This window comes from Hemibagrus wyckioides, linkage group LG14 (genome assembly GCF_019097595.1).
Source record: "Hemibagrus wyckioides isolate EC202008001 linkage group LG14, SWU_Hwy_1.0, whole genome shotgun sequence".
Classification (NCBI taxonomy): domain Eukaryota; kingdom Metazoa; phylum Chordata; class Actinopteri; order Siluriformes; family Bagridae; genus Hemibagrus; species Hemibagrus wyckioides.
The window spans coordinates 9,886,434-9,913,985 of NC_080723.1; the positions used below are offsets into that span (position 1 = coordinate 9,886,434).

The 27,552-nt window shown below is 39.9% G+C and overlaps 3 protein-coding genes across 5 annotated transcripts in view; all 3 read right to left on the minus strand.

Annotated features, from left to right (window-relative positions):
* Positions 1 to 1,055: 1,055 nt before the first annotated feature.
* On the minus strand, positions 1,056 to 10,410 carry prc1a (protein regulator of cytokinesis 1a). 2 transcript variants are annotated; one of them, XM_058408992.1, is made up of 15 exons: positions 10,269 to 10,410; positions 8,353 to 8,485; positions 6,538 to 6,660; positions 6,213 to 6,446; positions 5,599 to 5,769; positions 5,295 to 5,444; positions 4,974 to 5,121; positions 4,634 to 4,770; positions 4,422 to 4,517; positions 4,167 to 4,313; positions 3,571 to 3,681; positions 3,375 to 3,473; positions 2,703 to 2,867; positions 2,422 to 2,459; positions 1,056 to 1,587 (listed from the first exon to the last, which is right to left on the minus strand). In XM_058408992.1, the coding sequence occupies exons 1-15, from the start codon at positions 10,277 to 10,279 to the stop codon at positions 1,539 to 1,541; spliced, it is 1,812 nt and encodes a 603-aa protein (XP_058264975.1). In that variant the 5' UTR covers positions 10,280 to 10,410; the 3' UTR covers positions 1,056 to 1,538. The 2 variants fall into 2 exon arrangements, with proteins under 2 accessions (XP_058264975.1, XP_058264976.1); XM_058408993.1 differs by lacking the exon at positions 2,422 to 2,459.
* A 2,590-nt stretch (positions 10,411 to 13,000) lies between these two features.
* Positions 13,001 to 22,333, minus strand: ubap1la (ubiquitin associated protein 1-like a). The gene is made up of 5 exons (XM_058407849.1): positions 20,107 to 22,333; positions 18,973 to 19,596; positions 17,868 to 18,047; positions 16,672 to 16,773; positions 13,001 to 15,244 (listed from the first exon to the last, which is right to left on the minus strand). The coding sequence occupies exons 1-5, from the start codon at positions 20,236 to 20,238 to the stop codon at positions 15,110 to 15,112; spliced, it is 1,173 nt and encodes a 390-aa protein (XP_058263832.1). The 5' UTR covers positions 20,239 to 22,333; the 3' UTR covers positions 13,001 to 15,109.
* A 140-nt stretch (positions 22,334 to 22,473) lies between these two features.
* The window catches only part of peak1 (pseudopodium-enriched atypical kinase 1), a 71,140-nt gene continuing 66,061 nt past the window's right edge, over positions 22,474 to 27,552 (minus strand). For both annotated transcript variants that reach the window (XM_058407847.1, XM_058407848.1), the window contains exon 6: positions 22,474 to 26,960. In XM_058407847.1, the coding sequence (XP_058263830.1) occupies positions 25,830 to 26,960 (1,131 nt within the window). In that variant the 3' untranslated portion in view covers positions 22,474 to 25,829. The remainder of the gene's footprint in view (positions 26,961 to 27,552) is intronic.

Consider the following 27,552-nt stretch of genomic DNA (forward strand, 5'->3'; position numbering starts at 1 on the left):
ATTAGGGTTTCAAATGAAAAGCAGTGATTATAATAATTATTCATTATTTTTTCTAAAACTAATCGTGCAGCGCAACAACATAAGACCTGGAGAGTTTGAGAGTTACAGTATCAGTATCCAGACTGAGCTGTTTCACCCTAATCGACCACATGGTGGCGCTAGAGTGAATTAAAAAAAAAAAGGTTGTAAATTTTGAACCATGTAATAATACTCAAATGTAAATGAAATATTTGCTGACATTTTTCATTCCGTCAGACTGATTTTCCTTAGAACATCTTCAGACAATGAAGACCAAAACAGCTGAACACTCAAGTTATTTAATCAGCCAATCATGTGGCAGCAGAACAACCTATTAAATCATGCATATGCAGGTCAATGGCTTTAGTTAATTTTCACATTAAACATTAGAATGAAGAAAATTTTTTCTCTGGGATTTTCACCTTGGCATGACTGGTTCGAGATGTCCTGGTTTGAGAGTATCAGAGTTAGATTGAATGGTACGTGCGCATACACAGAAAAACCCCACATATTCTGTGTTCAGAGGATTTGCAGACTGAAACATGGTTGATGAAAGAGATGAGAGGAGGATGGCCAGACTGGTTTGAGCTGACAAGAAGTCTGCAGTAATTTAAATAATCACTCTGTACAACCGTGGTAAGCAGAAAAGCATCTCATACCACATCAAACTGTAAGGTGGAGGAACTACAACAGAAGTCGACCATATCAGACTCAGCAAAAGTTGACAGTTGAAGACAGGAGGGAGCAAAAATTACAAAAACAAAACAAAACTGCCCATTGCTGGCAAGTCTGTGCTCTTGATGGCCTTAGATTACCATTCTTCATTGACAGGAGTGGAACCCAATGTGCCCTTTTGCTCTCGAAGCCCATCCTTCTTAGCAGCTTGAATCAATCTGGCCATTTTCCTCCATCGTCTTTCATCATCAAGGTGTTTCCCCTCACAGAACTGTGGCTGAAGGCTTTTTGTTTTTCATACCATTACAATTCAGTTTTGAGACAATCATGGGGGGAAAAAAATAAATAAATCAAAAGCAGTCTGAATGAAGAAATTTATTTTACAGGATGCCCTTAGTGTTTGCAACTGAACAAACATTTCAAGGAATGAAGGACTAGTGTTAGGTATGGAGTAGAACTAAAGTTAAATACACAGTACAGATGATCCTAATGCAACATATAGGTGCTTCCAAATCCATAAGATGTGTACAATCCCAAAAGAATGGTTAAAAATAAGAAAGGAGTTTATTGCAGTTTTTATAAAAACTATTGATCATGACTTGATGTCCATGTAAAACCTATTTGCTCGGAGCTAAGACGCAGGTTAAAAAAAAAAGAAGAAAGAGGAAAATGGTTAAAACAGAAGTCAAAAATATTTACAGGTTCCACATATCTTTTGCAGGTAATTTTACATTCAGCAATCTCTTAAAATGTCTCTTCATATACAGAAACGGTGTGGTTGAGCAGTCTGGTGGAGTGAGTGCCATGGTTCCAGCACAGCAGCACCTAGCGTGTGATCGTGGAGTTTAGAACTCCAGTCTTACAGCTGGACTTTGAAGCTTGTGAGAGTTCTCGCTGGAAGATAATCAAAGCAACGTGATTAGAAATTCTGCCAGGTTTCATACAGCACCTGAGTTTAGCATTTTGTTTCTTTAAAGCAACTGAAATGTTAAAGTATTGAATTTGTACCAAATATGCCTAGCTGAATGGAATGTGTAGGAAAAAAAAAAAAAAAACCTACCACACCAATCTGTTTACTGAAATGTTTGAGAAATATTCACCATGAGTGACATGAGTTAGTGTCCAATCAAATCCGCAAAGGGCTTGTGTGTGTGTGTGTGTGTAGTTGTAGTTGTTCATTCCAATCGAGCAGGAGCCACACCCGATTCCACATGTTTACTTAGCTGATTTTGACTCTCAGTAGACTCAAATGTGGCTTCTACTTGGCTGGAAGAAGAACCTTCACTCACACCGGTCCTTTCTAGAGGATTAGATCGACAGAGAGCAAATGTCTCGCCTTGATATAAATCTGTTCATTTCGTCTGTCCATTCCTGAGAGTCAAAGGTTCACAATTCTGGTCCTGGAGAACACACGGTCCTACAACATGGTTGTATTTACCCTGCTGGGTGTGTACAACAGGGGGGTGAGACTCCAGGGTCAGGGTTGGGAATGTGTACTGAGAGTGAATGAGCAGTAGAGCAGAGAGGTGAGTGTGGACAGCAGTGAGGTTCATGCCATCAGTCTGGCAGAGCAATCAGCACAAAGTCCAGTTAAGCAGGAGGAATTAGAGCAGGGAGCATATTCCAACCCTCCCAATGCCGTGTGAGGACACACTGATCATTAGTCAGGTTAAAGGAGGAACATAAGGGTGGGTGTTAATACACGTCAGGGTAAAAAAACATACAGACCTGGAGATGGTTGTGGATTCAATGTTGCCAAAATCCCTCTAGAACAGAATGAAGAGTTAGACATGATGACAACTGGACTGGGATGTACCTGAGCAGGGGTGCTGGACTTGAGCTCTGGATTTTACACACATCAAGTCTGGTGCTCTTACCCATAATGAGCACAGGCTCAAACTTCAGTCACATTTAACTTAATAATCTGATGTAGATCATGTCCCCCTTCTAAAATTCTCTGTGTAACTGGACTGAGTGCTTTGGAAAAAGTAAAATGAAGAAGAAATTACCGCAAACTCTGTGTAGGAGCTGGCGACAGAGTTGATGGAGCAGTTTCTGTATGGACTGGAGGCCATGGTGCGCAGCGCTCCACTTAGCTGAGAAACGTTTTCCTTGTTCCTCTCCAGGCCGCGGGGTGTCCGAATACGAGTGGGCGTGCGCAAACCCAAACCAATCTGGGATAGAGTGGGACATATTAGGAGAAGAGAATGTTACAGACTAACAGCAGAAATTACTAGGGGAAAAAACTGGAAAAATTCCTATTAAACTTAAGATAAGAGATAAGTCTTAATTGTTGTTGTTTTTTTGTTGTCTATAGGCACTGCAGATTAGCTCTTGGCTGATGCTGCACAAGAACAAAGTCATTTTTATAATATTCAGGCAAGTTATTAAAAAAAAAAAAAAAAATACATATATAGACATAGCACTGACCTCTTTTGACACATTCAAAAACTTTAATTTATCTGTTAAAATGTGAAGTCTATTTAATTTGAATGAAACATTTTACTGCTCCACTCAGCACACATCAAATTTCAGAAAGCATCTCCGACACGTAGCTTATTAAGCAAGTGGCTTCCAGTCATTTATTGCAAAGTAGTGGTAGAGTGGTACTGAGCAAAAAAAACAAGCAAAGCAAAAGACGCAGCAGTGTCAGGGGTGTGGCTCAGTGAGGTGCAGCTCACCCTGCTGGCAGAGAGAGGCGGTCTCATGGATGGAGACTGGCCGATGGAGCGCAAGGTGGTGTTTGGCGTAGAGCTAATGATGCTGGAGGTAGAATTTAGCTGGAAGAGAGAATTCAGCCTTATGGAATTGAAAACTCTGGTTTGTTGTGTTGAAATCAGGAAAATTCAGGCATGGACACACTTATGGAGTCGTTACCTTGCGGGATTTTCCAGGTGTAGGAGCTCCTGCTAGTCTTCTCTTAGTGGGGGTTTTGAGTGCTGTACCGTACAGCATGTCCTCCTCCGTCTGCTTGCTCTTTTTCATTTGCTGAAAACAGATGCAGGAAGAATGAAACAGGATGATGACATTTTCCTCATGGTGGAAGCTTAGAAATAGTCAAATGATCATATTTTGATGTGCGAAGATAAACGTTTCAGTTTCTTTAAACATTGTACAGGTTTTCAAGCTGATGGAGGAACATAGTGCTCATCTCTGCTGCTCAGTCATTCTGGACAATTCTCAAAAGCCGTTTAACCGTAAACTAGGCTTTCTAGCGCAAGTCATTACACCTGTGCCATTTGGTATACAGAATAATGCATAGTCCTGCCAGGAAACATAAAAAACCCCATTGTATAAACATTTTCTTTAGTATGCTTTATAAAACAGTATAAATACAGATTATGAATACAAATATAAAAACAGTTTCCAGTTGATCTGCAGCTCAAAAAAAAAAAAAAAATCAAAAATTCATTTTCCCTCACATTGCATCCTTAGCCTTCAGTATGAACAGTTTATTCACAGCCTGTAATTACCCTCTCAAGTTTCTCCTTCTCTTTCTCCATTTGGTGAAGGTTCCACTGCTCCTCCACATACTGCATAAAGTGCTGCCCATTGACCCGGAACTCTGAGCCGTGTTCTTCCTCCCACTGCTCAATCTGGATTTTCAGACTTTTCTCCAGCTGCAAACATCACGCTTCATTAAAACTCTGCAAGTGTCTACACTTGTAAACCGAACACAGAGGAACACTAAATTGTGTGTGAGCATGTGCAGGAGTAAGGAAATGAACCTTGGGCAGACTCTTCTGAAGCTCTGCTCTTTGCTTCTCCTCTCGTAGCAGGTTGCCTCCTCTGTTGTGAAAGCGAGATGGATCCCTGGCCTTTTTCTGCAGACAGAAAAACAATGCTAACATCACCTTATGTTACTGACCTATAAATCAGTCGTGTGTGTGGGATAAACATGCAGTGGAATCAATGCTAGTAGAAAAGTGCCAGGTCCTACCTCCAGTTCCTGGTAGAGAGTCCAGTTATTCTGCCAGCTATTCACCCCGTGATAAAGCTCTCTGTGATGCTCATAATGCTGCTTTAGCCTCTGCAATTCTTGCTCATGCACAGTCAAAAGCTCCTCAGTGAAATTATCTTAAATAAAAAAAATATATATATCTATATCTATATATCTATTTATCTATATTACACACAAGTAAGGAAATCCTCATTACATTTAAAGTGAATAACACAAGTCACTTATACTAGAATAGAATATGGAGATTGGGAGTAAACAGTGGTAGATGTGATGAATTTATACAGCAGAATTATGATACAAGTAGTTAAAGCTGGTATACCGGAGTTACAGGCAGCAAAGGCTTGTCTCTGGTCCAGGCTGTAAAAGCATTTCTCCCAGAGGATTTGGATTTCTGCTCTGATGGACTCGATGAAATTCTGGATGTTCTTCATCTTCAGCTCTTCCAGGCGGTCCACCTCAATGTGTAGCTGGAGGAAGACACAGGGGAAAAACAAAGCTTTTGCGTTGGGTATACAGCTGATTAGAGTGATATGCTGTAGAATATTTATTTTACCAGTTACTCGTACATACAGGTGTTAAAATGTGCAGTTTTTTTGTCATGTAAGCTCATGGATAAAACAGGGTTGTATATAAAACTCACAGCATCCATGTTCCTCTTTTTGCTAAACTGCATGTGTTCAGACATGAAGTCTCTCTCTTCCTGAGGGATCTGCAGTCTGTTCCACAGCTCTGCGATCCGGCCACGGTAGGACACACACACCGCCTCAATCTCTGCTTTCCGATTCTCCAACTGAAATCCAAACATGACATGATTATAACCAGCTCCAGCTTTTGCGCAGAGGGCAAAAATCACATGCAATGCTCATAACGGAGAGCAGATCCACCTGTTTAGTGTTCCTGAGCATTAATCAAACATCAATAAAGGGGGGTGTGTGTGCATTTACCTGGCTCAGTAGTACATTCAGGGCGGTGATGTTTTCTGCCGAGAGGCAGAATGCCTCCTCCTCCTCACACACCACATCTCTCTCAAAGCTAGTGTCGGGCATCTGTTCAAGATCCTCCATAGAGTTGATGATCTGGCGCTTGAGGGACACGAACTCGGCATAGCGGCGCTCCTAAATAAACAACCTTTAGTCAATATATTGGTTCGAGAGCCCATAGATCACTGACGTTCTTTTAAAACAATTCAAAAGTGCACTTTTTAGTAACATTAACCATAATAATGACTCTGAACATAAAGATGAACAACAAGTAAATATAACTTCTAGGACACGTTAAAACATGCAACACACGCTACCTCACAGCTACACTTATAAGCCAGTTTATCAGTCAAAGCTACATTTACATGTGCTTTCAGTGTAGAGATACAGATGATCTGCTGCGATGTGTTGTCCTTTAACCTGACTCCACCTCATCCAGGAGGGAAAATGGACCACTACTGACCAGATATTATTCATTAAACTAGTAGAAGCATGGTAGTGTGTGTGGACTGCATCAAGCACAGTTGAGAAACAATCCACTAAACTAATCTATCCAGTCAAGCAGTAAAAATCCGTACCTTCTCCTGGTTGCGGCTGGCGATGTGTTGCTGGTAGTCATGCAGCTGCTGGGCAGAGGGAACACGGTCCGGATCGATGGGGTGCAGGTTATCGCACAGGATGTCACACAGCTCGCGGTCCTGCTGAATCAGACTCTTCAGCTCGCTCATGCGTTGGTTCTTCTGCTTCAGCATCACCTTCAGGCGTGTGCGAATCTCCTTCTCCAGCTGCAGCATGCTTAGGCCATCATCCTCCTGGAAACACGATTAGTGGTAAGCGGCGGAGAATGAACATGTTGTACTATTAAACACGAGTACGGAGAACATGGATCACTGTTGAAATTACCTCATATGGAGAGAGTTGAAGCTCTTCGCACAAACCGGCGAGCTCCTTCCGACACGACTCGATGCTGCTCGTCAACCGCTTTCTCAGCCCCTCCTCCTCTGCTATCATCATGTCCAGAAGGTTCTGGAAGATCAAGACAGACGTTTGGTCATTGCAGTGATTCATTAATGAAGAATACATTGATAACATCTACTGTATAATGGATTTAGTGAATTAAGTTAATCGTAGTATTAACAATAGCATTAAGCTCGACCTGGAGCGTACTGTAATGTCATGCCCGCTATATTTGCATGTGCAAGCTTTTAGTCAAATTAAAGTGCGTGTTATTATGGTGAAAGTTAGCTCACATTACAGCAGTTGTAACACTTGATCGATCTCTTTCCAAACTAATTTGCCAAAACAAAGCAGCTTGTCATTTTTCTTCCAACAACAAAGCTGTCGGCCCTGAAGACTTTCAGAAAATTGAAAGCTCCAGATTTACACCTGCATGTGAATCTGACACAGAAGACTCTTCTGCAAATGTTAAACACCACAAACACAGAAATCCTGGGGTTAGAGACACATAATAAATAATAAATAGCCAATTCTTGTGACTGGTCAGGAAGTGGTGACTAATTTTCATAAACAGAAGCGGACACTGCAGTTTGTTGTCTTTTCTAAAGCAACATGGGGGTGTGTTTAAGAGGGGAAAAAGTCTGCATATAATATTAAAAGCTAAGAAATTAATAATTTCCTTTTTTTTTTATTTCTTTGCAAAACGAACACGTCTTGTTAAATTACAAAAAGGAAAACTGTCCATCTTACTTTTATTAATTGCAGCTATAAACGATTACAAAGAATGTGTTAGTCATGACCAAATGAAAAATAGTCATTGCAGGCAAACTGCCATAGCTATTATAATAAAAAATAATAAATTAATTAATAAATCAATAAAAATTAAGAGTCCTCGAAGCTGATGGTTATAGCAACATCAACCAAATGATTTCTCATACATTCACTGCTCTATTGTATTATTTTTTTATGCTCCTTCCTTTCATAAAGAAAGTGGAAAAAATATTAGAGTGCTTCAGGGAAATGGTAGCTCGGTTTTCAAAAATTTATGGAAATTCAAAAAAGTGATCTCAAAAGTCATTTCCCACAATCACACTGCAGTAGCATCCTGACAGCATTCTAGCATTTCTGCAGTAATTACATCCATTTCCACAGATTTTCATAATAACTGAAATTCATGTGGGAACCATGGAGACACCCCGGTCCCTCAAATTAGCTGGTAGTTAAACTAATCACCTGTTCACAAAGAGAGAGAAAAAAAAAGCAAAGGATGATAGTATGAAAGTTGTCAGTCTAGTGCTGACCAACTGGATGACACTGATATTTAGATACGCTTTATTTTTTTCCCAAATTTCCTTTTTGGAACTGATAAAGTCAAGCTGTATGAAATTATCGGAGCTGGGATTTGAACCCCGGACCCGGATCACTACCACTGTGTGAGGAAAATTCTCTTGTGTTAGTCTCTGAGTCAAGTAAAATCAGACACTGTATACTTAATCAAGCATTTAAAATTAATGTAATCTCAAGAAAACCATTTTGTTCTCTTGAGGTCTCAAGAAAAATGAAAAGAAAAGAAATGGCCTTTCTGGACTTGTGTAAAGCTTTCAAGTATTGAGCACGAGTTCAAATCCCTTTAACACTCTGTCTTGGTTGTAATTCAATTCGATTAAAAGCATCAGTCAAATGAGGGGATCCTGTATTTGCACTTCTCTTATACAGAACTGTAAATGGGGGAGGATGAGACAGCTGTGTATGGGTCATCACCTTGATGTGCATTTTGACCGCCTCAGTGCGCTGCAGTCTCTGGTCCTCTGGAATGCCGATCTCCTCCCAGATGTCCTTGAGGTGATCCAGGGCTTTATTCAGACAAGCCACCGACTCGGCGGCATGCAACTCACTGACAACACACACACACAGAGACACACACACACCAATTAAGCTGTCTATTTTTAAGTTATAACTAGTTTACAGAGTGAGCGCATGAGAGAGATAACAGGTTGAGCAGGTCTGCAGCAGTAGCATGGGAGTTCCACTATATAATCAAATGTTTTTGCACTGGACCAACCCAATTCACATTTAGTCCTGTTATAATAACCTCCACTCACAGTCTATTCGATTGGGGCTGTAGGGATTAGTAATCATTAAGCTACAAGAGCTTTAGTGAGGTCAGACAATGATGCAAGGGTGAGGAGGTCTGGGGTGCAGTCGGTGTTCCAGTTCATACCAAAGGACAACCGAGTTCTTCCACTCCAACCTTGACAAGCCATATCTTCCTGGAACTTGCTTTGTACACAGGAGAATAGTCATGCTGGTGAAGGTTTGGTAAGGTGTGGGTGTGTCCACCCTCCACCCATCTCCATGTTCACAAAGATCAGCCCTCAGGCTCTTGTGTTGTCAAAGGAAGGTTGCAACCACAAGAGAGACAACTTGTAGTTTCAGCTCTCTTCGCATTTCCCAAGTTCCTTCACTATTTACAAAGTAATGCCAAATCATCGTTGTAACCCTAACATAAAAGTGACCATACTAATGACTGTTAGATGTTAATTACCAACATTACAATTATCACTAATGTCAGTCAGAAACACTATATCCCCAAAGGTTTTGGGACAGCCCTCCAAGTGATTGAATTCAGGTGCTGTTTTTCAGGGTTGGACTTGGCCCCTTATTTCCAGTGAACTCTTAATGCTTCAGCATACCAAGACATTTTGGACAATTTCATGCTTTGTGGGAACAGTTTGGGGAACAGTTCCTGTTCCAACATGACTGCACACCAGTGCACAAATCAAGGTCCATAAGGTCCTTAGAACATCCCCCACCCCCCCTACTTTGCATATACAAATGTCCCCAAGTGGGAAATAATATCATTCCAGCTTGCAAATGACCATCTACAAGACACCACAAACGCACTATAGCGCTCTGTGTGTGTGTGTGTGTGTGTAGATCCATAAAATGATTGGCAACAGGCGCACCCTAACACAAACAAGCATTCCGGACCGGAAATCAGTTTTCCCAACAGGTTCTCTCAGCCATTTTACGAACTTTTACGGAAGTTCACGAGCCATTGTATTCCTTAAATCATAAATAAAAAATGATCAAAAATGGCTACTGATTCTTTAAAGTCACAGCGTGCAAAGACATTCTGTACAATAGTTTTTGCCTGCAACATTGTTGAATAGATTGGAGGATGAAACACTTGGTGTAATAGTCAGGTCCACAAGCTTGCAGCTATTTACAAGCTATAGATATCGGTTTAATCATTAAAACCAACAGCCACACGGCAGCGCACAGTACAACATAAAGATAGATATGATCAGTTTAAACACTTATTTTATAATTCATACATTTCTAAAAGCAAAACATCATACCATTATTCTGCAGTTTTCCAGCAGCACTTCAGCTAGAGGACAAGCCATTGTCACATGAATCTAGATCATGATAGCTACCTTAATGAGCCATTTAAGAAAGCCTAACTATCATAAATAGCCAGATAATTATCTGTAGTAAAGCTGGAGAGACATTTATTTACTTAATATACTTTAATTTATATATTGTAATACATGGCGATATTAAACGATTTCCATTTAAAATCGCACGACAGTGTTAACCATACCCAGATACAGCGACAAATATCTAACATTAGATCACAAAAGCACAACCGAATACGAAATGATTCTCGTTACCTCTTCCTCATCGTGAAGCCTGAGCAGAATTTCTTTCACCATAAACAAAGCAAATTAAAACGAAATCCCAATTTAGTTTAGCTAAGCTCTGCTATATACGGTCTTCTATATAAACTCCGGCTCTAGTGTCTAAAGCCGTTCCCTGAACTATTCAAATCCGGCATCTTTGAAGCTGATTGGCTGAAACGGAGAATACGTCACGAAACTGAATCCCAGCGATCTGATTGGCTGAAGGAGGAGCCGCACATTAATCCAGAGTTCAGGAGATGACTGGAGTGATTAATCAGGAGCACTTTAATGTACTTTAATCAAAGTGTTACAAGTTTAAATTTAATCAACGTAAATATAACATACATTATGTTATAAGTTTAAATATTCCGGGTTTGCATTTGTTTATAGTATATATAGTACTTTCGGCTTTGAATATAGTATAGTACTTTTTGGCTTCTGATCAGGGTTGTGTCTCCTTACTGGTGCTGCTGGATCTTAGTGCAACTTTGACACCATTGACCACACTGTTCTACTTGATAGGCTAGAACATCTTGGTGTTAAAGGAACAGCCCTCTCCTGGCTCAGGTCTTATTTGACTGACCGATATCAGTTTGTAGATCTAGATGGTGACTTCTCTATGCATACCAAGGTTATGTTCGGTGTTCCACAAGGTTCTGTTTTAGGCCCACGGCTTTTTTCCCTATATATCATAAACATGTTATTAGCTTCCACTGTTATGCCAATGACACACAGCTACATGTCTCAGCTAAGTCAGATGAGAGACACCAGCTTATTAAGATAGAAGAATGTGTAAAGGACATTAGACAGTGGATGGCCACTAACTTCCTCCTGCTTAATTCGGACAAGACAGAGGTGCTTGTACTAGGACCACATGCAGCTAGAAGTAAGCTTTCTGATTACAGAGTAACTGTGGATGGTCTTTCTGTTTTATCTTGTCCAGCAGTAAAAGATCTTGGTGTGATTATTGACTCTGGTCTTTCGTTTGAAGCTCATGTAGATAATATCACTAGGGTAGCCTTCTTCCATCTCAGAAATATTGCTAAGATAAGAAATATAATGTCACTTCATTATGCAGAAAAACTAGTTCATGCTTTTGTTACCTCTAGGTTGGATTATTGTAATGTCTTACTGTCTGGATGTTCCAGTAGGTGCATAAACAAGCTCCAGTTAGTCCAGAATGCAGCAGCTAGAGTCCTAACTAGAACCAGAAGATATGAACACTCCTATTTTAGCCACACTACATTGGCTCCTAGTTAAATTTCGCATTGATTATAAAATACTGTTACTAACCTTTAAAGCACTAAATGGTCTCACGCCGCCAAACTTGAGCGATCTTTTAGACTTTTATGATCCGCCACGCCTACTCCGATCAAAGGGTGCTAGTTACTTGGTAGTACCTCAAGTAGCAAAGGCTACAGCAGGGGGCAGAGCTTTCACTGCATCCACTGTACAGCATCATCTCCAGACAGAGAAGCAGCTTCAGTGACAGGTTGCTGTCACTGCCCTGCTCCACTGACAGACTGAGGAGGTCATTCCTCCCCCATGCCATGCGACTCTTCTCTCTGTACTGGACTGTACAATAAAACACATTACACACAATACACTCCGGTTTATACAACACTCTCAATAAACTGAGATTTGCACAGGACTCATAAACATACGCAGTTTTTGCACATCGAATAGGTCTGTAACCTTAAACACTTGTTTTGCACATTACGTATCTTGTTTTTCATCTCATTCTCATATTTATTCCAAAATCTCTATTTAGTATTTTTCTGCTATATTTTCTTATATTGTTATATTCTGCTATATTTTGTAATATGTCATATTTTGTTATTTGATATATTTTTGTTATATTTTATATTTTGTTATTTGATATATTTTTTGTTATATTTTTGTACCCTAATTTGGGTATTTTAGTATTTTTGTTATATTCCTTCCTATTTTATCTATTACCTGTGTTTGTGGATACTGCTGGAAACTGTGAATTTCCATTTGGGATGGATGAATGAATGAATGAATGTAAGTAAGTAAGTAAGTAAGTATCTATCTGTCTGTCTGTCTGTCTGTCTGTCTCTTTCAAAGCCCCAAAGTTATGGAACAGCCTTCCAATTAGAGTTCGGGATTCAGACACAGTCTCAGTGTTTAAGTCTAGGCTTAAGCCGTGGACAGAGCCACTTGGGGACTTTCATACAGTCACAGATCTACCATTACATCTGTCAGCTTGTGACAGCAAAGAATTAGTGTCTATAATGACCTTAGAAACTACACTGACCTAATAGTTCCTCATGGGTCATTGATTGCTGTTGTAGAAAGGACATTAATCAGCTACAGTTACATTATTTTCTGTTTAGTGTCACACAAATGAGGATGGGTTCCCTTCTGAGCCTGGTTCCTCTCAAGGATTCTTCCTTATTCCATCCCAGGGAGTTTTTCCTTGCCACCGTCACCACAGGCTTGCTCATTAGGGATAAAATAGTTTAATTATTAAATTTAATGATTTACTCTTATTTCTAGTTATTTAGTTATTTTTATTTATTTATTTATTTTATTTTTTTTTCATTTTCCCCTCCCCTTTCTCTGTTTTTCTTCTTTTGTAAAGCTGCTTTGAGACAATGTTCATTGTAAAAGGCGCTATACAAAATAAATTGAATTGAATGGAATTGAAATTGAATACTTTTGGGTACAATGTATGTAATGAAATTTTTATTTTGGACAGACAGACAGACAGACAGACAGACAGACAGATAGATAGATAAATTATTTCACCACAAACAAAATACAAATTAAAACAAAACAAGACAAAACAAAATCCCAATTTAGTTTAGCTAAGCTCTGCTATATGGTGTAGAATAAACCAAGAAGATAATTTTAATATAAATCTTTAATAAAGCGTGAATACAGAATTACATTAAATACAGTAAACAATACTTAAAGCAAAACTTGCTCTAATTTTAGGTTAAAAAATAACAACAACAACAAACAAAAAAAACATGTATATATGTAATATACACTATATTGCCAAAAGTATTCGCTCACCTGCCTTGACTCGCATATGAAGGTAAGTGACATCCCATTCCTAATCCATAGGGTTCAATATGACATCGGTCCACCCTTTGCAGCTATAACAGCTTCAACTCTTCTGGGAAGGCTGTCCACAAGGTTTAGGAGTGTGTTTATGGGAATATTTGACCATTCTTCCAGAAGCGCATTTGTGAGGTCACACACTGATGTTGGACGAGAAGGCCTGGCTCTCAGTCTCTGCTCTAATTCATCCCAAAGGTGTTCGGGTTGAGGTCAGGACTCTGTGCAGGCCAGTCAAGTTCATCCACACCAGACTCTGTCATCCATGTCTTTATGGACCTTGCTTTGGTCACTGGTGCACAGTCATGTTGGAAGAGGAAGGGGCCAGCTCCAAACTGTTCCCACAAAGTTGGGAGCATGGAATTGTCCAAAATGTCTTGGTATGCTGAAGCATTCAGAGTTCCTTTCACTGTTATAAGGGGCCAAGCCCAGCTCCTGAAAAACAACCCCACACCATAATCCCCCCTCCACCAAACTTTACACTTGGCACAATGCAGTCAGACAAGTACCGTTCTCCTGGCAACCGCCAAACCCAGACTTGTCCATCAGATTGCCAGATGGAGAAGCGTGATTCGTCACTCCAGAGAACGCGTCTCCACTGCTCTAGAGTCCAGTGGCGGCGTGCTTTACACCACTGCATCCGACGCTTTGCATTACACTTGGTGATGTATGGCTTGGATGCAGCTGCTCGGCCATGGAAACCCATTCCATGAAGCTCTCTGCGCACTGTTCTTGAGCTAATCTGAAGGCCACATGAAGTTTGGAGGTCTGTAGCGATTGACTCTGCAGAAAGTTGGTGACCTCTTCGCACTATGCGCCTCAGCATCCGCTGACCCCGCTCCGTCAGTTTACGTGGCTTTTGCTTACGTGGAGTTGCTGTCGTTCCCAAACACTTCCACGTTCTTACAATACAGCTGACAGTTGACTGTGGAATATTTAGGAGCGAGGAAATTTCACGACTGGATTTGTTGCACAGGTGACATCCTATCACAGTTCCACGCTGGAATTCACTGAGCTCCTGAGAGCGACCCATTCTTTCACAAATGTTTGTAAAAACAGTCTGCATGCCTAGGTGCTTGATTTTATACACCTGTGGCCATGGAAGTGATTGGAACACCTGATTCTGATTATTTGGATGGGTGAGCGAATACTTTTGGCAATATAGTGTATGTGTGTAATGTTGAAGTGGATATACTGTATGTACTGGCAGTATATTAAATGACAAAAAACTTTATTAACACTTTATTTATTTATTTAATTTGTAAATGATTTCCCCTGACTGTATGCATGTAACCTTCTAACAAGATCCAGTAGAATTAGCAGATTTTAAGCTGATGTTCCTAAACAGCTTTCAAAAGGAGTGTACCTGAAATATATTACTTGAAGGAACTTCATGGGAAATCAAAATACTACAAATAGTGTTAAATTCTGTCACAGAAATCTTACAGGAAGCAGTCTATTGGGTGCACAGAACCTGTCCTTTACAGCAAGTCACACAAGACTGCATTAATAATTAATCACGGCTGATTACGCTTGATTATAATCTTCTCATCATCAGTTATTTCTAAGCAACTAGTCACACTGTAAAACACAGTCAACACAGCCACAGCACATTAATACAGTGCGATTACCTACTGAATGTGTATAATATGTATTGAGTATAATAATGTATAACACATATGCATATAATAATACATATTTACATATTGAATCTGCTGAGAAATCTTTCCATGTGTGCAGAACGTTCAGGTGACATGCGTGACGAGTTCCTCCAGTGCTCTCTCCCGGTGGTTGTCATGTAAGAGCAGAACCTCTTTAATGGTGCTCTGCTGGAAGCCCATTTCACAGAACTGAGCCAGCAATCGCAGGAACTCTGTAGCCTGGAAGAGACACATGGAGAAAAGTAATGGCACACAAACTAGAAAACCCACTCAATTCTCAGTCAGATGGGTCTCAGCAGGCAGCCTGTATATAAAGCAGCCATCTTAGAAACACTGGCACATAAGAACAACCATTTTCATTAACATGATCGTGTAAAATGTGGTAAAGCATAAAACACTATCATTTGTATTGGTCTTTAAGGGGTCTGAGTCTTATTTTGGTATTTATTTTTCATATAACGTCTTAGCAGGTGCTTGGTACAACAAAAAAACCTGCAATAAACAAAAACAAAACCACAGAAGATTTCTTGCTTACAGATTTAATCAGATTCTTATATTGAATTATGCAATAATTAGAATTTTATAGAAATCAGCCTTTTCTCTACTCCTCCTACAAATTTATTTAATCTTCAGAGATTTAATCATCAAAGACGAGATTCAGGAGATAAAGTAGATAAAGCTTCTCAAACATTTTCAGCTCAAATTACTTTGCAAGATGGCAAAGAACACCAGAGCAGCACAATTTGCATATAAAAGTAACAAATATTGGTTAAAAACAAAAGCCAAAATGTATTATTGATCATTTCAGATCATTTCTTTTGTTAATAAAATATGTTCTGAGAGAACAAATAATTGAACTGTGTTGTGCTATGCGCCCTGATGTTTTAGCACCCTGAAGATTATTTTCCAAAATCACAGAGTCTTAATTGTTTCATATGACAGTAATTTGCCAGGAATTACATTGTGTTATATATTAAAGTGTGACATATTATATTCTCTTTCTTTGAGTCTGTTGCATTATGAATTGTTGAAAACCTGGGAAACTGATTACCGACACTGTTGCAGGCTTTCACTCATAAATAATAAATAAAGTAAATAACACAAACAAATAATAATAATAAATATAAAAAAAAAAATCCAACTTGTTACAGAAGACAAACAAAATGCAAAGACAAGGAAAATAATGAAAACAATTATTGTGACAGGAATCAGGAAACTTCACCTCTTCAATAATTGTTAAAGAAAAGTTTTGCTATTCAGTTGTTATGCCATTTTATTCAAACAACAACAACAAAATCTTTACCTCTATCTTGACCAGGCTCAAATGCAACTGAAGTCGTAATTACGACTTCCCAAATCGTAAATATGAGCTTCCTATGAGAACTCGATGTAGCCTGCACTTACTTCGTTGCTAAATGTCATATGTCTTCCTAAAACAATTTTAAAAATAAAAAAATAAATAAATAAATAAAATTAAAATAAATAAATAAATAAAATTTAAATAAATAAATAAATAAACACAAACACATAAATAAATAAATAAATAAATAAATAAATAAATAAATAAATAAATAAATAAATAAATAAATAAATAAATAAAAACACAAACAAACAAACAAACAAAGAATACGAGAAATGTTTCTCACCTTGCTCTCACAGTTCTGAAACATCTCCAGAGCATCCTCCACCTGAGTCTTCTCATACCCCAGTGCACACAGACGATCACGCGCCAACAGATAATTCAGAATCTGCACAAATACAGACCATGCATTTATCATCATGTGTTGGTTGTAAATCTAGAGCTCTTTTTTGGACCTCTAGTGGTTTGATCCTGTTATTTTTTTCCCTGCATGAACATTCACCATTGATCGAGAAGACTGCTGTTTAATTCATTTTTAGTTTTCCTGTAGAAACAATGCTGACTGAGACAGAATCCCTCATGCATGTAACATTCCTACAGATACTTAATGGCACTCCGTTTTAATTGAATACATTTTTATGTATTCTCAGTAGCACTGCCTGCTCTGATCACATCCAGAAGGAAATGATCCGATGAAGCTTGCTCAGATTCAAAATGATGAATAAACATAATAAGATATATTTCTTTATTTATTATTTAGTCTGAATGTATCTTATACCCTCAGGTCTGTGTGCTGGGGGTGTAAACCTTTGAAGAGTATAATGTATATTGTTTAAAAACCTTATTATTTTTCATCTAGTACTGCCCTTTAGGAGCTACAGAAGTTATTCATATGTTACAAGCTAAAAAAATCATCCTGTTCGAAAGTTTACACCCCCTCTCCCTGGCTCGTGGTGTATTATATTGCACTCTTTTGTAAGTTGGTGTGTGCGAAAAGATGAATCTTATCATTTTATAGTCACTGGTGGAAAAGGAGTCAAATATACAGGAGATGCTTGAATCTGTAAGACCTGGAGGTTTTTTCTGGAAAAACTGCTCAGGACAAACAATCCTCCCGGGAACAACACACAGGAGTACGAATCATTTGTGTAAATTTAGTTATTACTGTGTCTTATGGACTAGGTGTAAATATCTGTTATGTGAAGTAAATTAAAAAAAAATCCCTCACACATTAAGCCATCAGAAATGGTTTTAAATGATTTTTGTTTGTAATGTATGATGATTTTTTTGTACTGAATAAAGCTGGTATAATTGTCTCTAAATATTAAGCAATGAATAAGGTAATTGCACAAAGTGGTCTTTATTTGTCCCATGAGCTTCAAAAACCCTTCATTAGCTAAAACTAATACATTCCAAATAATCTATTTACATCCCTGTAATGTACCATGTGTGTGTGTGTGTGTGTGTGTGAGTGTGTATTACCTGCTCTGCGTTGCGTGTACCAGTGCGCTGCAGAGCCAGGATGGCAGAGCGGAGTGTGTATCCATGAGCAGTGATGCTATCAACCAGTTCTCTCTCTTCCTGGCTCAGAGCATACAGCAGCTCCACAGATGAGTCTGGAACCGAGTGGCGATCTCCATGAGAAGTACGAGGACGAGCAGCCTGGCCCACACACACACACACACACACACACACACACACCTTTGCATGATTCTTAATAAATGCCATCAAACCACCAGCAGATTCCACCAGCACCACCTCTAAAAGTCTGAGCCTATATAGAAAATCTGAGACATATAAACGGTAGCAAAATGAAATAAATAAAATTTATTAAAAAATATTTTTAGCACGTCAACTGCTTTGTAAAAAAAATCCGATTCCACTCATGTCTAATCTCTTCTACCTGCAATCAGAAGTCACTCTGATGGATTTGATCATTCGATCACCAATTTTCATTGGTGGTCTCAGACTTTTGGATCCTACTGCATATAGCAGCGGGTTCATGTACATCACATTAATCCAGATCATTACATCAGTGCAGGAAAAAAACTTTTTTAATACTTATAAATAAATATTTTCTTATTCTCCTTAGGTCAAAAATACCTAAACTTAATCCAAGTAACATAATTTTTAATTGCTGCACAAAAAAACAGCTGACCAAGTACAAATATCTTAAACTATCCTAGTATTTCTGATTAAGAATTAATAAGACAGAAAAAGGAAATTCTTTTTTCATTTACTTTTGTATACATTAAATATATAAAGAATGATAAGATGACACTAAATTTATTAAACCTATTTCTATTTGCAAGCTTTACATTTCTATTGGAATCTGTTTTTGATAGAAAGGTGTCAGAATACACAGTGCATGATGGGTCAGGGCTGTTTTGGCAGCAAAATAGGGACCAACACAATATTAGGCAGGTGGTCATAATGTTATGCCTGATCAGTGTAAAATAAATCAAGGCTCCATTTTGCTGTGTTCATGATGACAGCTTTTTTTAAATACATTACATCGCTGAATCTTTTCATTATTATTGAAACTGATATTATTTTCGATATTATTGTGTTTGTGATATTTGTAGACCTGCAGTGAAGACTTGTGTTGATGTGCAGAAGGCTGTGGCCCTGCTGAGGAGGGTCTGGGTTGGAGCTTGGTGTGTGTGACGTGTGATTTGTGAGTGCTGATGTTTCGTTTTCCGCTGGAGCCCCCAGAGCTGTGTTTTTTGTGAGGTCGTGAGGACCTCAGGCTAGGTGGGCTGCTCATCTCCTTCAGAAAACTGCTGGAGTTCTTGTGGGTGTGAATCGGTGCTCGGGGTGACACGGACCTCTGAGACTCTTGAAGCAGAGAAAATTTAGCTCTTTCTCTGCTCTGAGATCGAAAACGTCTGTCTTCCTCAGTGGAGGAGCCCTCGTCATCCTCGCTGTAGCCAGCAGCCTCGTGAGCAGAGTTGTCGATGAGGAATTGGGTACGAGGAAGGTGGCGTCTCTGCAGGTCTGCTGAATTCAAGCTCTGGCTGCGTTGTCGATGTCCTTTATCACACAATCCCTTTCTGCAGAGGTGTACAGAGCGCCTCTCCTGAGGGCTGCTAAACAGGAGCCAGTACGGAGGGCAGGATGGAGTCACGGCACCACACTCAGGAACAAAAACACGCTTACTAGTACGAGCACGGAACCCATTCAGAACCCAGTTCTCCAGACAGAAGTCATACTAGAGAGTGAAAGACCGAAATGACTATTAGTAGTGTATTACACAGAACCAAGAAAGGTATGTTGTTCTTACGAATAGATGCAGGATTTTAACCACTAAGAAATTTATGATGCTGGAAATGTACATTTTACATTGTTCAAATGATCTAAATCATAAAATTTGTTAAGTGAGTATGTATGTATGAACATGAGAGTGGAAGCAAGATAGGGGGGGGGCGAGAGAGAGAGAGAGAGAGCGAGAGAGAGAGAGAGAGAGAGAGCGAGCAAGCAAGAGACAGAAAGAGCGAGCAAGAGAGAGAGCGAGTGAGCAAGTGAGAGAGAGCGAGCGAGAGAGCGAGAGAGAGAGAGAGAGAGAGAGGGGGGGAGCGAGCGAGCAAGCGAGCGGGCGAGAGACAGAGAGAGAGAGACAGAGAGAGAGAGAGACAGAGAGAGAGAGAGAGAGAGAGAGAGAGAGAGAGGGAGCGAGCGAGCGAGCGAGAGACAGAGAGAGAGAGAGACAGAGAGAGAGAACCTGCAGGTCATGCAGTTTTTGGTGGTAGTCTGGGATGATGATTTCTTGGTCAGTGACCGGCTCAATCATGCCCAGAGGCTCATCTAGAGAACCCAGTGGAACCTTAAAGGGAACATCATCCAGACTGCCCATTCTTTTGCCAATAGACAAAACACACACACACCCACCCACACGCAATCAAGTAACTAAAAGTATATTACTGAACTTTGATGGAATTTTTCATTTTATTTTACATTTGATTGTTTAGATATTTAAAACAAGATGCACATTGAACACAGACTCAGTCTTGAAAAATGTATTTTCTACATGCTCTCAGTCTCCTCTACACTTCCGACTCCTTTATAGTCATGTCCAGATTCCCTGCGCTATAATATAATGGATTTGAACCTTAACTGAAAACCGGTGGACTGAACAGTCTAAAGAATATAAAGGAGCTTAAATCCTTAGATCCTTCTGCTGCCAAGCTCGATAGACTTTACAGAAAGCACAAGCTTCACAAACTCTTAAGAGCGCCAGTAATATTGGATCCAGTGTTTCATTGAATTTTCATTATTAATGAAAGTTGTTACAGGTTCTGTAGAATCTGTAGATTAATCTCATAATTTATTTGAAAGGCAATTTGCTCCAACAGCTTTTAGATGTGATCAAGAATTGAAACCATTGTGCAGCAGTTACAGCAAAGGTTTCACCTATAGGTTTTTTTTGGACTATATTTTCTAAGATTGTTATGTTGTTATGTAAGATGGATTATTATGGCTTTGGTAAAGACTTCCGAGGTTATTATACTACGGTTGTTTCCAGGCCACTAATTTAATTGAACAAGCGGCGTTCCAAGCGTGCTAATATTTACTAGAACGATAACGGCAAATGAATACAACACAATTTCTTGTTAATAGAACTGTTGTATAAACCCTACATCACACTCACAATCATTCTATTGTACTGAACATTGTGCCTACTGCTGAATCTCATCGTGCCGACATTCAGTACAACAGCACCCTGGATTGTGTGCTATTGCTTAATCATAATGCTTTTATAATTATTCAGTCCTATACAATACAATGCATAAACTATGATGCTCACACAAACACACGCACACAGGAATGAACACACTGACCTGCAGTATTCTTTTGCACTTATGAGCAGTGTGTCTTCGTGATGCAGTCAGTTGTGATGAGCCACAAAGGTAACACTCTTACACTAAGTCACACACTAAGCCTTTCATATCACCTGGTTTCCAAAACACACCAGAGACAAAAACACACACACACACACTCACCCATAACAGCACAGGATGTTTCGGTTAAATGTACTTTATCAGCAGTGAAAGCAAAGTGTTTGTGTTTGTGTGTGTGTGTGTGTGTGTGTGTGTGTAAGCTGTACAGAGTACATTAGGCAGGTGGTTTTAATTTCATGGCTGATTGATGTACAATTTGTTAATAATTAATAATAATTAATCACAAAATGAACAAGTGTATTTATATTAGCACATTTACTCTATGTGACATTGCATTGCATTTGCTTTAGAGAAATAATTATTGCTATAAAACTAATGGGTAGAATGACAAGAGGCTACTAAACTGTACCAAAAGTTTCCCTGGGCTACAGATATTTAATCAAATTTCACGTAAGATTTCTCAGCTTCTGCACCTACTGTATTCACCTCAGCAGTCATTTGGTTGAAATTTATGAAAATATTCAATTTCAGCTTTAATTCACTAGATCAGAATTACAGGTTTATCTCTTTAAAGACTCTGGAAGATTCCAGAAATGAATGAAAGTCTTTTAGAAGCTTCTGATTGTCCAATATATAGGAGTTGGGATGATGTATGTAAACTGTCAGCCTTAATTGTACCTTTCCTTATCACTGGGGTGGTAACTATTCGTACACTTTACCTTGGAAAAAATAAAAAGCATGTAGTATTCTTTTAAAGGAACAGCTTTACTCTAACTATGCATACCCTACACCCACATTTACAGTTAAAAAAATAGACATAAGGAATAAAAAATGAGTTTATTAGCCTGTACAGTGTATTTATATAACACAGAGCAGAAGAGTGGCGGTGTGTGAAGATATCTGTGTAGGATTAAAACCCAGACTGTAAATGCATGCCTGACCTTTATGGCATAAGAAGAGGATCAGAACAATGCTGAGATAACTGATTCATCATCCTGGAGAAGTGCGTGAGAGATTACACACTGCAGAGGTATGAGAGAACAAACACACAGGCGCGCGCACACACACACACACGTAGAAATTTAACATGAATTACACAATGAAGTAGTTGTATTGCGTGACAGATGGAATACGGTGAGCTTGTTTTTAAAATCCACAACAAACCAATGAACAAACACTCGTACAGGATATAAAAACATATATTCATATTTTTATTACTACTGGTAATATTAACTCAGACAACAAGGAATGGCTATATGCCACCAAATGCCATGAGATACATACATATATTTATATAAGCCAGTAGTGTGCTTTTATATATTCATTGGCCATTAAAGTACATAAAAAGCGACCATAAAATACACTGGTGGAAATACAACTAAAAAAGAAATTGATTGTTTTGATGAACATTGATGAACAGAACACAGTGGTGATGGCTCCATCACTGCTACGGACATGAGCGAATGGACTGGGTAGGTTGCGTTATCGTTTTAAAACCCCCCAAAAAAACACTAATGATGAAGCCAAGAGAGAATAGTGAGCCTGGAACACAGAGTGTTGTGTGTGTACCATTCTAAAACTATTATATAAAACTATAATATAAAAACACAAAACCCTATGATGGAAGGACGGCCACCGGTGCAGTCCACCAACATTCCCCAGTAAGTCAAACAACCAACCTCAGCAGCAACTGGAGTCTCGCAAGGAAACACACGCACACACCCACGTACACTCGCTGAAGCGACGCATCTCCTCGCTAGAATGATATCAGCGGTATCAGGATGCTCGCTGGTGGAAAGGAGCGAAATGACTGAATGTTTTTCAGACAGACAGCAGCGCAGCTGAACGATAGCTCAGACAGACTGTGTTTTCTTAGCCACTCAGATTCGAACAGATCAGATACCTTATTGCACTCGATGCACAAGTGCATGCTGTCTCTAGTGCAGTGCTTCTCAACATTTTATCAGCGATGGCATATTCTGACTGAAACTCACAGACACCTGACATAATATGCATATATTAACATATGATTATAATGTTGAATAATATTTATACTTAGGCTAGACTACACCTTTCCATAAAACCCAGATGTCAAATGAAAAAATCTTCAGGTCAGGGTTAGATTAGATATCCTGCCTGCTTTAAAAATTTTTTGGTCATGTATACATTACTGCACAGTGAAATTCTTTCTTCGCATAGCCCATCCTTGGGGGTTGGGGTCAGAGTGCAGGGTCAGCTATGATACAAAGGGTCTTGCTCAAGGGCCCCAATAGTGGCAGCTTGGTGGTGCTGGGGCTTGAACCCCGATCTTCCGGTCAACGACCCAGAGCCTTAACCACTTGGAGCTACCACCGTCCCAAAAACATGAACATGCATCTACATTAAACTTGAAATTGAAGTGTTTTTTTATTGCTTATGCTACACATGGCTCTGAATGATCATTTGTTCGTCTAAGCCATTAGCGTTGGACACAATATAAACTTCGCTGAATGAGCAAGCTAAGCTTTCTTAAGCTTAATCCTGCTGTTTATCTGAAATGTAATGGGCCAGAAAAATGAATTTAGAGTACTGAATTAAGTATTTAACCAACTGTTTAACAAAAACAAGCAATTATACATATTTTTTTTTTTGGAACAATCCCACAGACTTCCTGAAATTACGGCACGGACCACACAGGCTCTGAGGGCCGCTGGTCAAGAAACACTGCTCTAGAGCTGTTCAGCTCGCATCACTGCTCTTATCCTGGCTACAGGGGGAAAAAATGGTTTCCAGCAAATTCACAATTTTAGCACAACATGGCTCTTGGATTTCCTCTACTGATCTGAGTGAGCCGGGTAGCTGACTGGTCCCTGTGGAGGAAGAACTGGGACATGCCGCTGTTTCACATTCTCACCTTCTCAGCCCCTTTCCTTTCCAAATTAAGTGCACACACAAACACACATTTTTACAAAAAGGCATATTAATATAACAAAAACGTAACACACACACAGCTTCTCATCCAAGCTTGTGAACATTGTGGAAATTATGTTTCAAAAAAAAAGAAAAAAAAGAAAAGAAAAGAAACTGAGCTGTGCCTTGAGGCAGGCGTTGTCAATAATTATGTGCCAAAAGGAAGTAACTGTATAACTGACTGCTGCATAATATCAAGCATGTACACTATTTAAATACTGCTTCCATACGTAACAGATATCATTTACAATGATTGCACATAAATCCATAAAGGTACAAAAATGATCTACCTTAGAAAAAGGCATGCCATTCCAACCCATTATTCTCTGGGGCTGATCCGCCCCCAATTCATTGTCTGGGTTCTGAGGAAATGGAACTTTGATCGGAGCGCTTGGGGACGCCCCATCACCACAGTGCACATTCAACTAAACACCCCCGCGTCTTTCGGCTCCGGATCCGAAGACCCGGCTGCTTATTCCGTGTGTGTTTGCATAAGGACACTTTTAGTAACGTAGAACTTTACTGCATTAAAATAATTAAAAATACATTTTGCTTTGAAGATTTCATTAGTTTCATGTCAAAATTAGAGTTTAACTTTAAAACTTTAATTAAAATTAAAGTCTCTTAAACTTTGGTAAATCCTGGTGTTACAAAAATATCTCGCTCCATCTGCTTTGGAATCATTCGCATCGACTTTCTCACACTTGAGACTTTAATACAGAAATAGATCTTAAATTTAAGTAGTTTCTTTCACTAATAAGTTAAATCTCTATCTTCTCTAGACTTATGAGTGAGAGACGAGGTTCTCCTAGAGGAGAACATGACTAAAGAGCTGACAGAGGGTTAGAATTGAGGTGAAGGAGAGAGATTGAGAGCGACTGGCAGAAATACTGTGGCCCTCAGTGGTATCTCCCATCTGTGGCAGCTGTGGTTTAATGAACTCCTTATGCTTTACACACAGCTTTAAAAGCTAGAAATGTACATCCTTTACTCTCCCTACACTACATCCAACACTAACATACTGCTATAACAAAACATTTGTATGAAATCTCTCAGACCCTCTGTGAAATCCTGAAAACCTTAAAGCTAAGGTGTTGTTCCAAGTCAAAGCGGAGGAGCCAAGCTGATACCAGATCAGTGCTCTCTCAAACAGCTAGCATAAACAAAGGAAGCATTTTATCTTGAAGGCCAAACTGTGAGTCATTCTGCAAACGATGTCACACTGATTAAAAAAACAAACAAACAAACAAAAACAAAACAAAACCATTATCAGGGGAAACACATGGCTTTTCTAATAACACAATTTCTAATAACATGAATCATGTGATCCAATGGCATGGCTGGTTAAAAAACAAAAAAAAAACAAAAAGCTTTTTCAAAAGCAAAAGCATTAATCTAAAATTCTTCACCACTCATTACGCAAATAACACAAAGTAATAAAGCACAAACATGTCTTGCACGTTCCTCAAATTAAAAATAACAAAAACAAACCAAACAGCGCAAATGTGCATGTGCCAGCAGACTCCACCAGGCACTTGGCCTGTGATATGAAAGCTGACTGGCAGTTTAAACCAATCTGGGGGTCAAGCATCCAGATTCAGATCTGCTGCAAAACACGTACAACCCTGTCAATAGAGTCTGTGGTGGCGAAGGCCAGGTACTTGCAGCAGAGCCAGTCCTCTAGGCTGACACCACCACCGCTGTGGCTGGCGTCCAGCGAGCGCTCGGCAAACTTGATCATCATGAGTGTACGCTTCAAGTCCAGCCAGTTCTGCAGCGCTGCGTGTCGCTGAATGGGAAGAGGTGCAGTGCGCAAGAGGTCATCACGTGGCCCCCACAGCAGACACTGCAGGCAAGCGCGAGCCTCGGCCACGCCAATACGCTCAGACTCGTCAGTGTGGAGCAGTAGACTCGCAAGCCGCTGCAGACCCTGTGAGTATAGGGAACGTGTAGGAAGCAGTGGCAGTTGCTCCCTCTCCTTCAGGCCAGCTACTTCCACAAAAGGATTGGGTTGGTGCAGCATTTCATAGATTAGAAGGCCCAGCTGAAACTCATCACACTCAGTGTACCGCACGAGGCTCTGCTGCTTGGCCTGAGAGAAGTTACTTATGATGAGGCGAGCTGGGCAGGCAGAGGAAGCAGACGTGGTGTTGTTATTAGGCTCTGGAAGCTCCAGGTTCCAGGGATCACCTGGCTGGCAGTGCACGAGCAACAGGTTCTTCAGGTGCAGGTCACAGTGTGACACATGGTAGGGCTTCATGTGCTCTAAACCAGTACACAGCTGAAGCAGCAGCAGGCACACCTGCCGCTCATACAGCTCTGGGTTACGTGAATGCCTTGCTGAACCCTCCTGCACAAAATCAGCCACCGTCTGGAATGGGACCTCACGTGTGATCACCACCACTCGGCTACGCAACTTCCCGCCATGGCACGCCATGTCCCCCGGCACTGCTATGTTCCCGTGTCCTCTCTCAGCCTGCCTCTTCCCTTCAGACAGCAACTCTTTGCTCCCTCCACCTTTCTGCTCCAGATTTCGCTCTTTCTGTTTCTTTTCATCCCTTTCGTCATCACTCTCATACTCATCCTCCCAGGGCAGAAGGCGGGCAGGAACATCTGCCAGGAAGTGGCCACAGTCCTGCTGGATGTTGAAGTGCACGGGAAGGCTTTGTCGGACAGCCAGGCTGTGAAAGAACTGCTGCTGTGTTTCCTTAACCTTGTACCTGCAGATCTGGAAGAAAAGAGATAGAGAGATGCACTGTAACACGTGTATTATTAGTAACCGCCATCTCTAGTTTCCATAGAATGGTTTGGTGGATGGGCTACAACATTAATCTGAGGCTATCACAGGCACAGGCTCACAGAAACTGGACACCTGGTCTTTTTTATGTGATGCTCTGCTGTTGTAGCCCATTCACCTCAAGGTTTGGTGTGTGTTGGTCTGCAAATCCTCCATGCACAGGATGTCTTTTGCACAAAAGTTGCTGTGTGTGAAAATCCCAAAAATTTAGAAATACTCAAACCAGCCCATTCTATACCAACAACTATGCCATAATTAGTCACAGACGCCACTCTTTTTTTACCCCATACTTGTTCTTGATGTGAATATTAACTGAAGCTCTTGACCTGCAGATGTGATTGACATTAAATCCATGAAAATACCAGAAACATCTACCTCAGCTCCCCCTGAACAATATCCCATAGATACTAACATTCTTTTTTTTTTTTTCTTCAAAGTTTTGTTGATGGTGTGTGAGTGTCATGATGAGTGGAGGTGGGAGTTTGACACAGAAGGCTTTTAATTGGGACTTTTCAAGTGACTC

Coding starts and splice junctions, on each gene's coding strand:
- ubap1la (XM_058407849.1), bottom strand. CDS start 20,238: ATGGGCAGTCTGGATGATGTTCCCTTTAAGGTTCCACTGGGTTCTCTA. Junction 18,048..18,972: donor AACACAAGTCTTCACTGCAG/GTCTACAAATAT, acceptor TGTGTGGGCCAG/GCTGCTCGTCCTCGTACTTC. Junction 16,774..17,867: donor GTACACGCAACGCAGAGCAG/GTAATACACACT, acceptor GTATTTGTGCAG/ATTCTGAATTATCTGTTGGC.
- prc1a (XM_058408992.1), bottom strand. Junction 5,770..6,212: donor CCAGCCGCAACCAGGAGAAG/GTACGGATTTTT, acceptor TTGTTTATTTAG/GAGCGCCGCTATGCCGAGTT. Junction 5,122..5,294: donor AAAAGAGGAACATGGATGCT/GTGAGTTTTATA, acceptor GTCTTCCTCCAG/CTACACATTGAGGTGGACCG.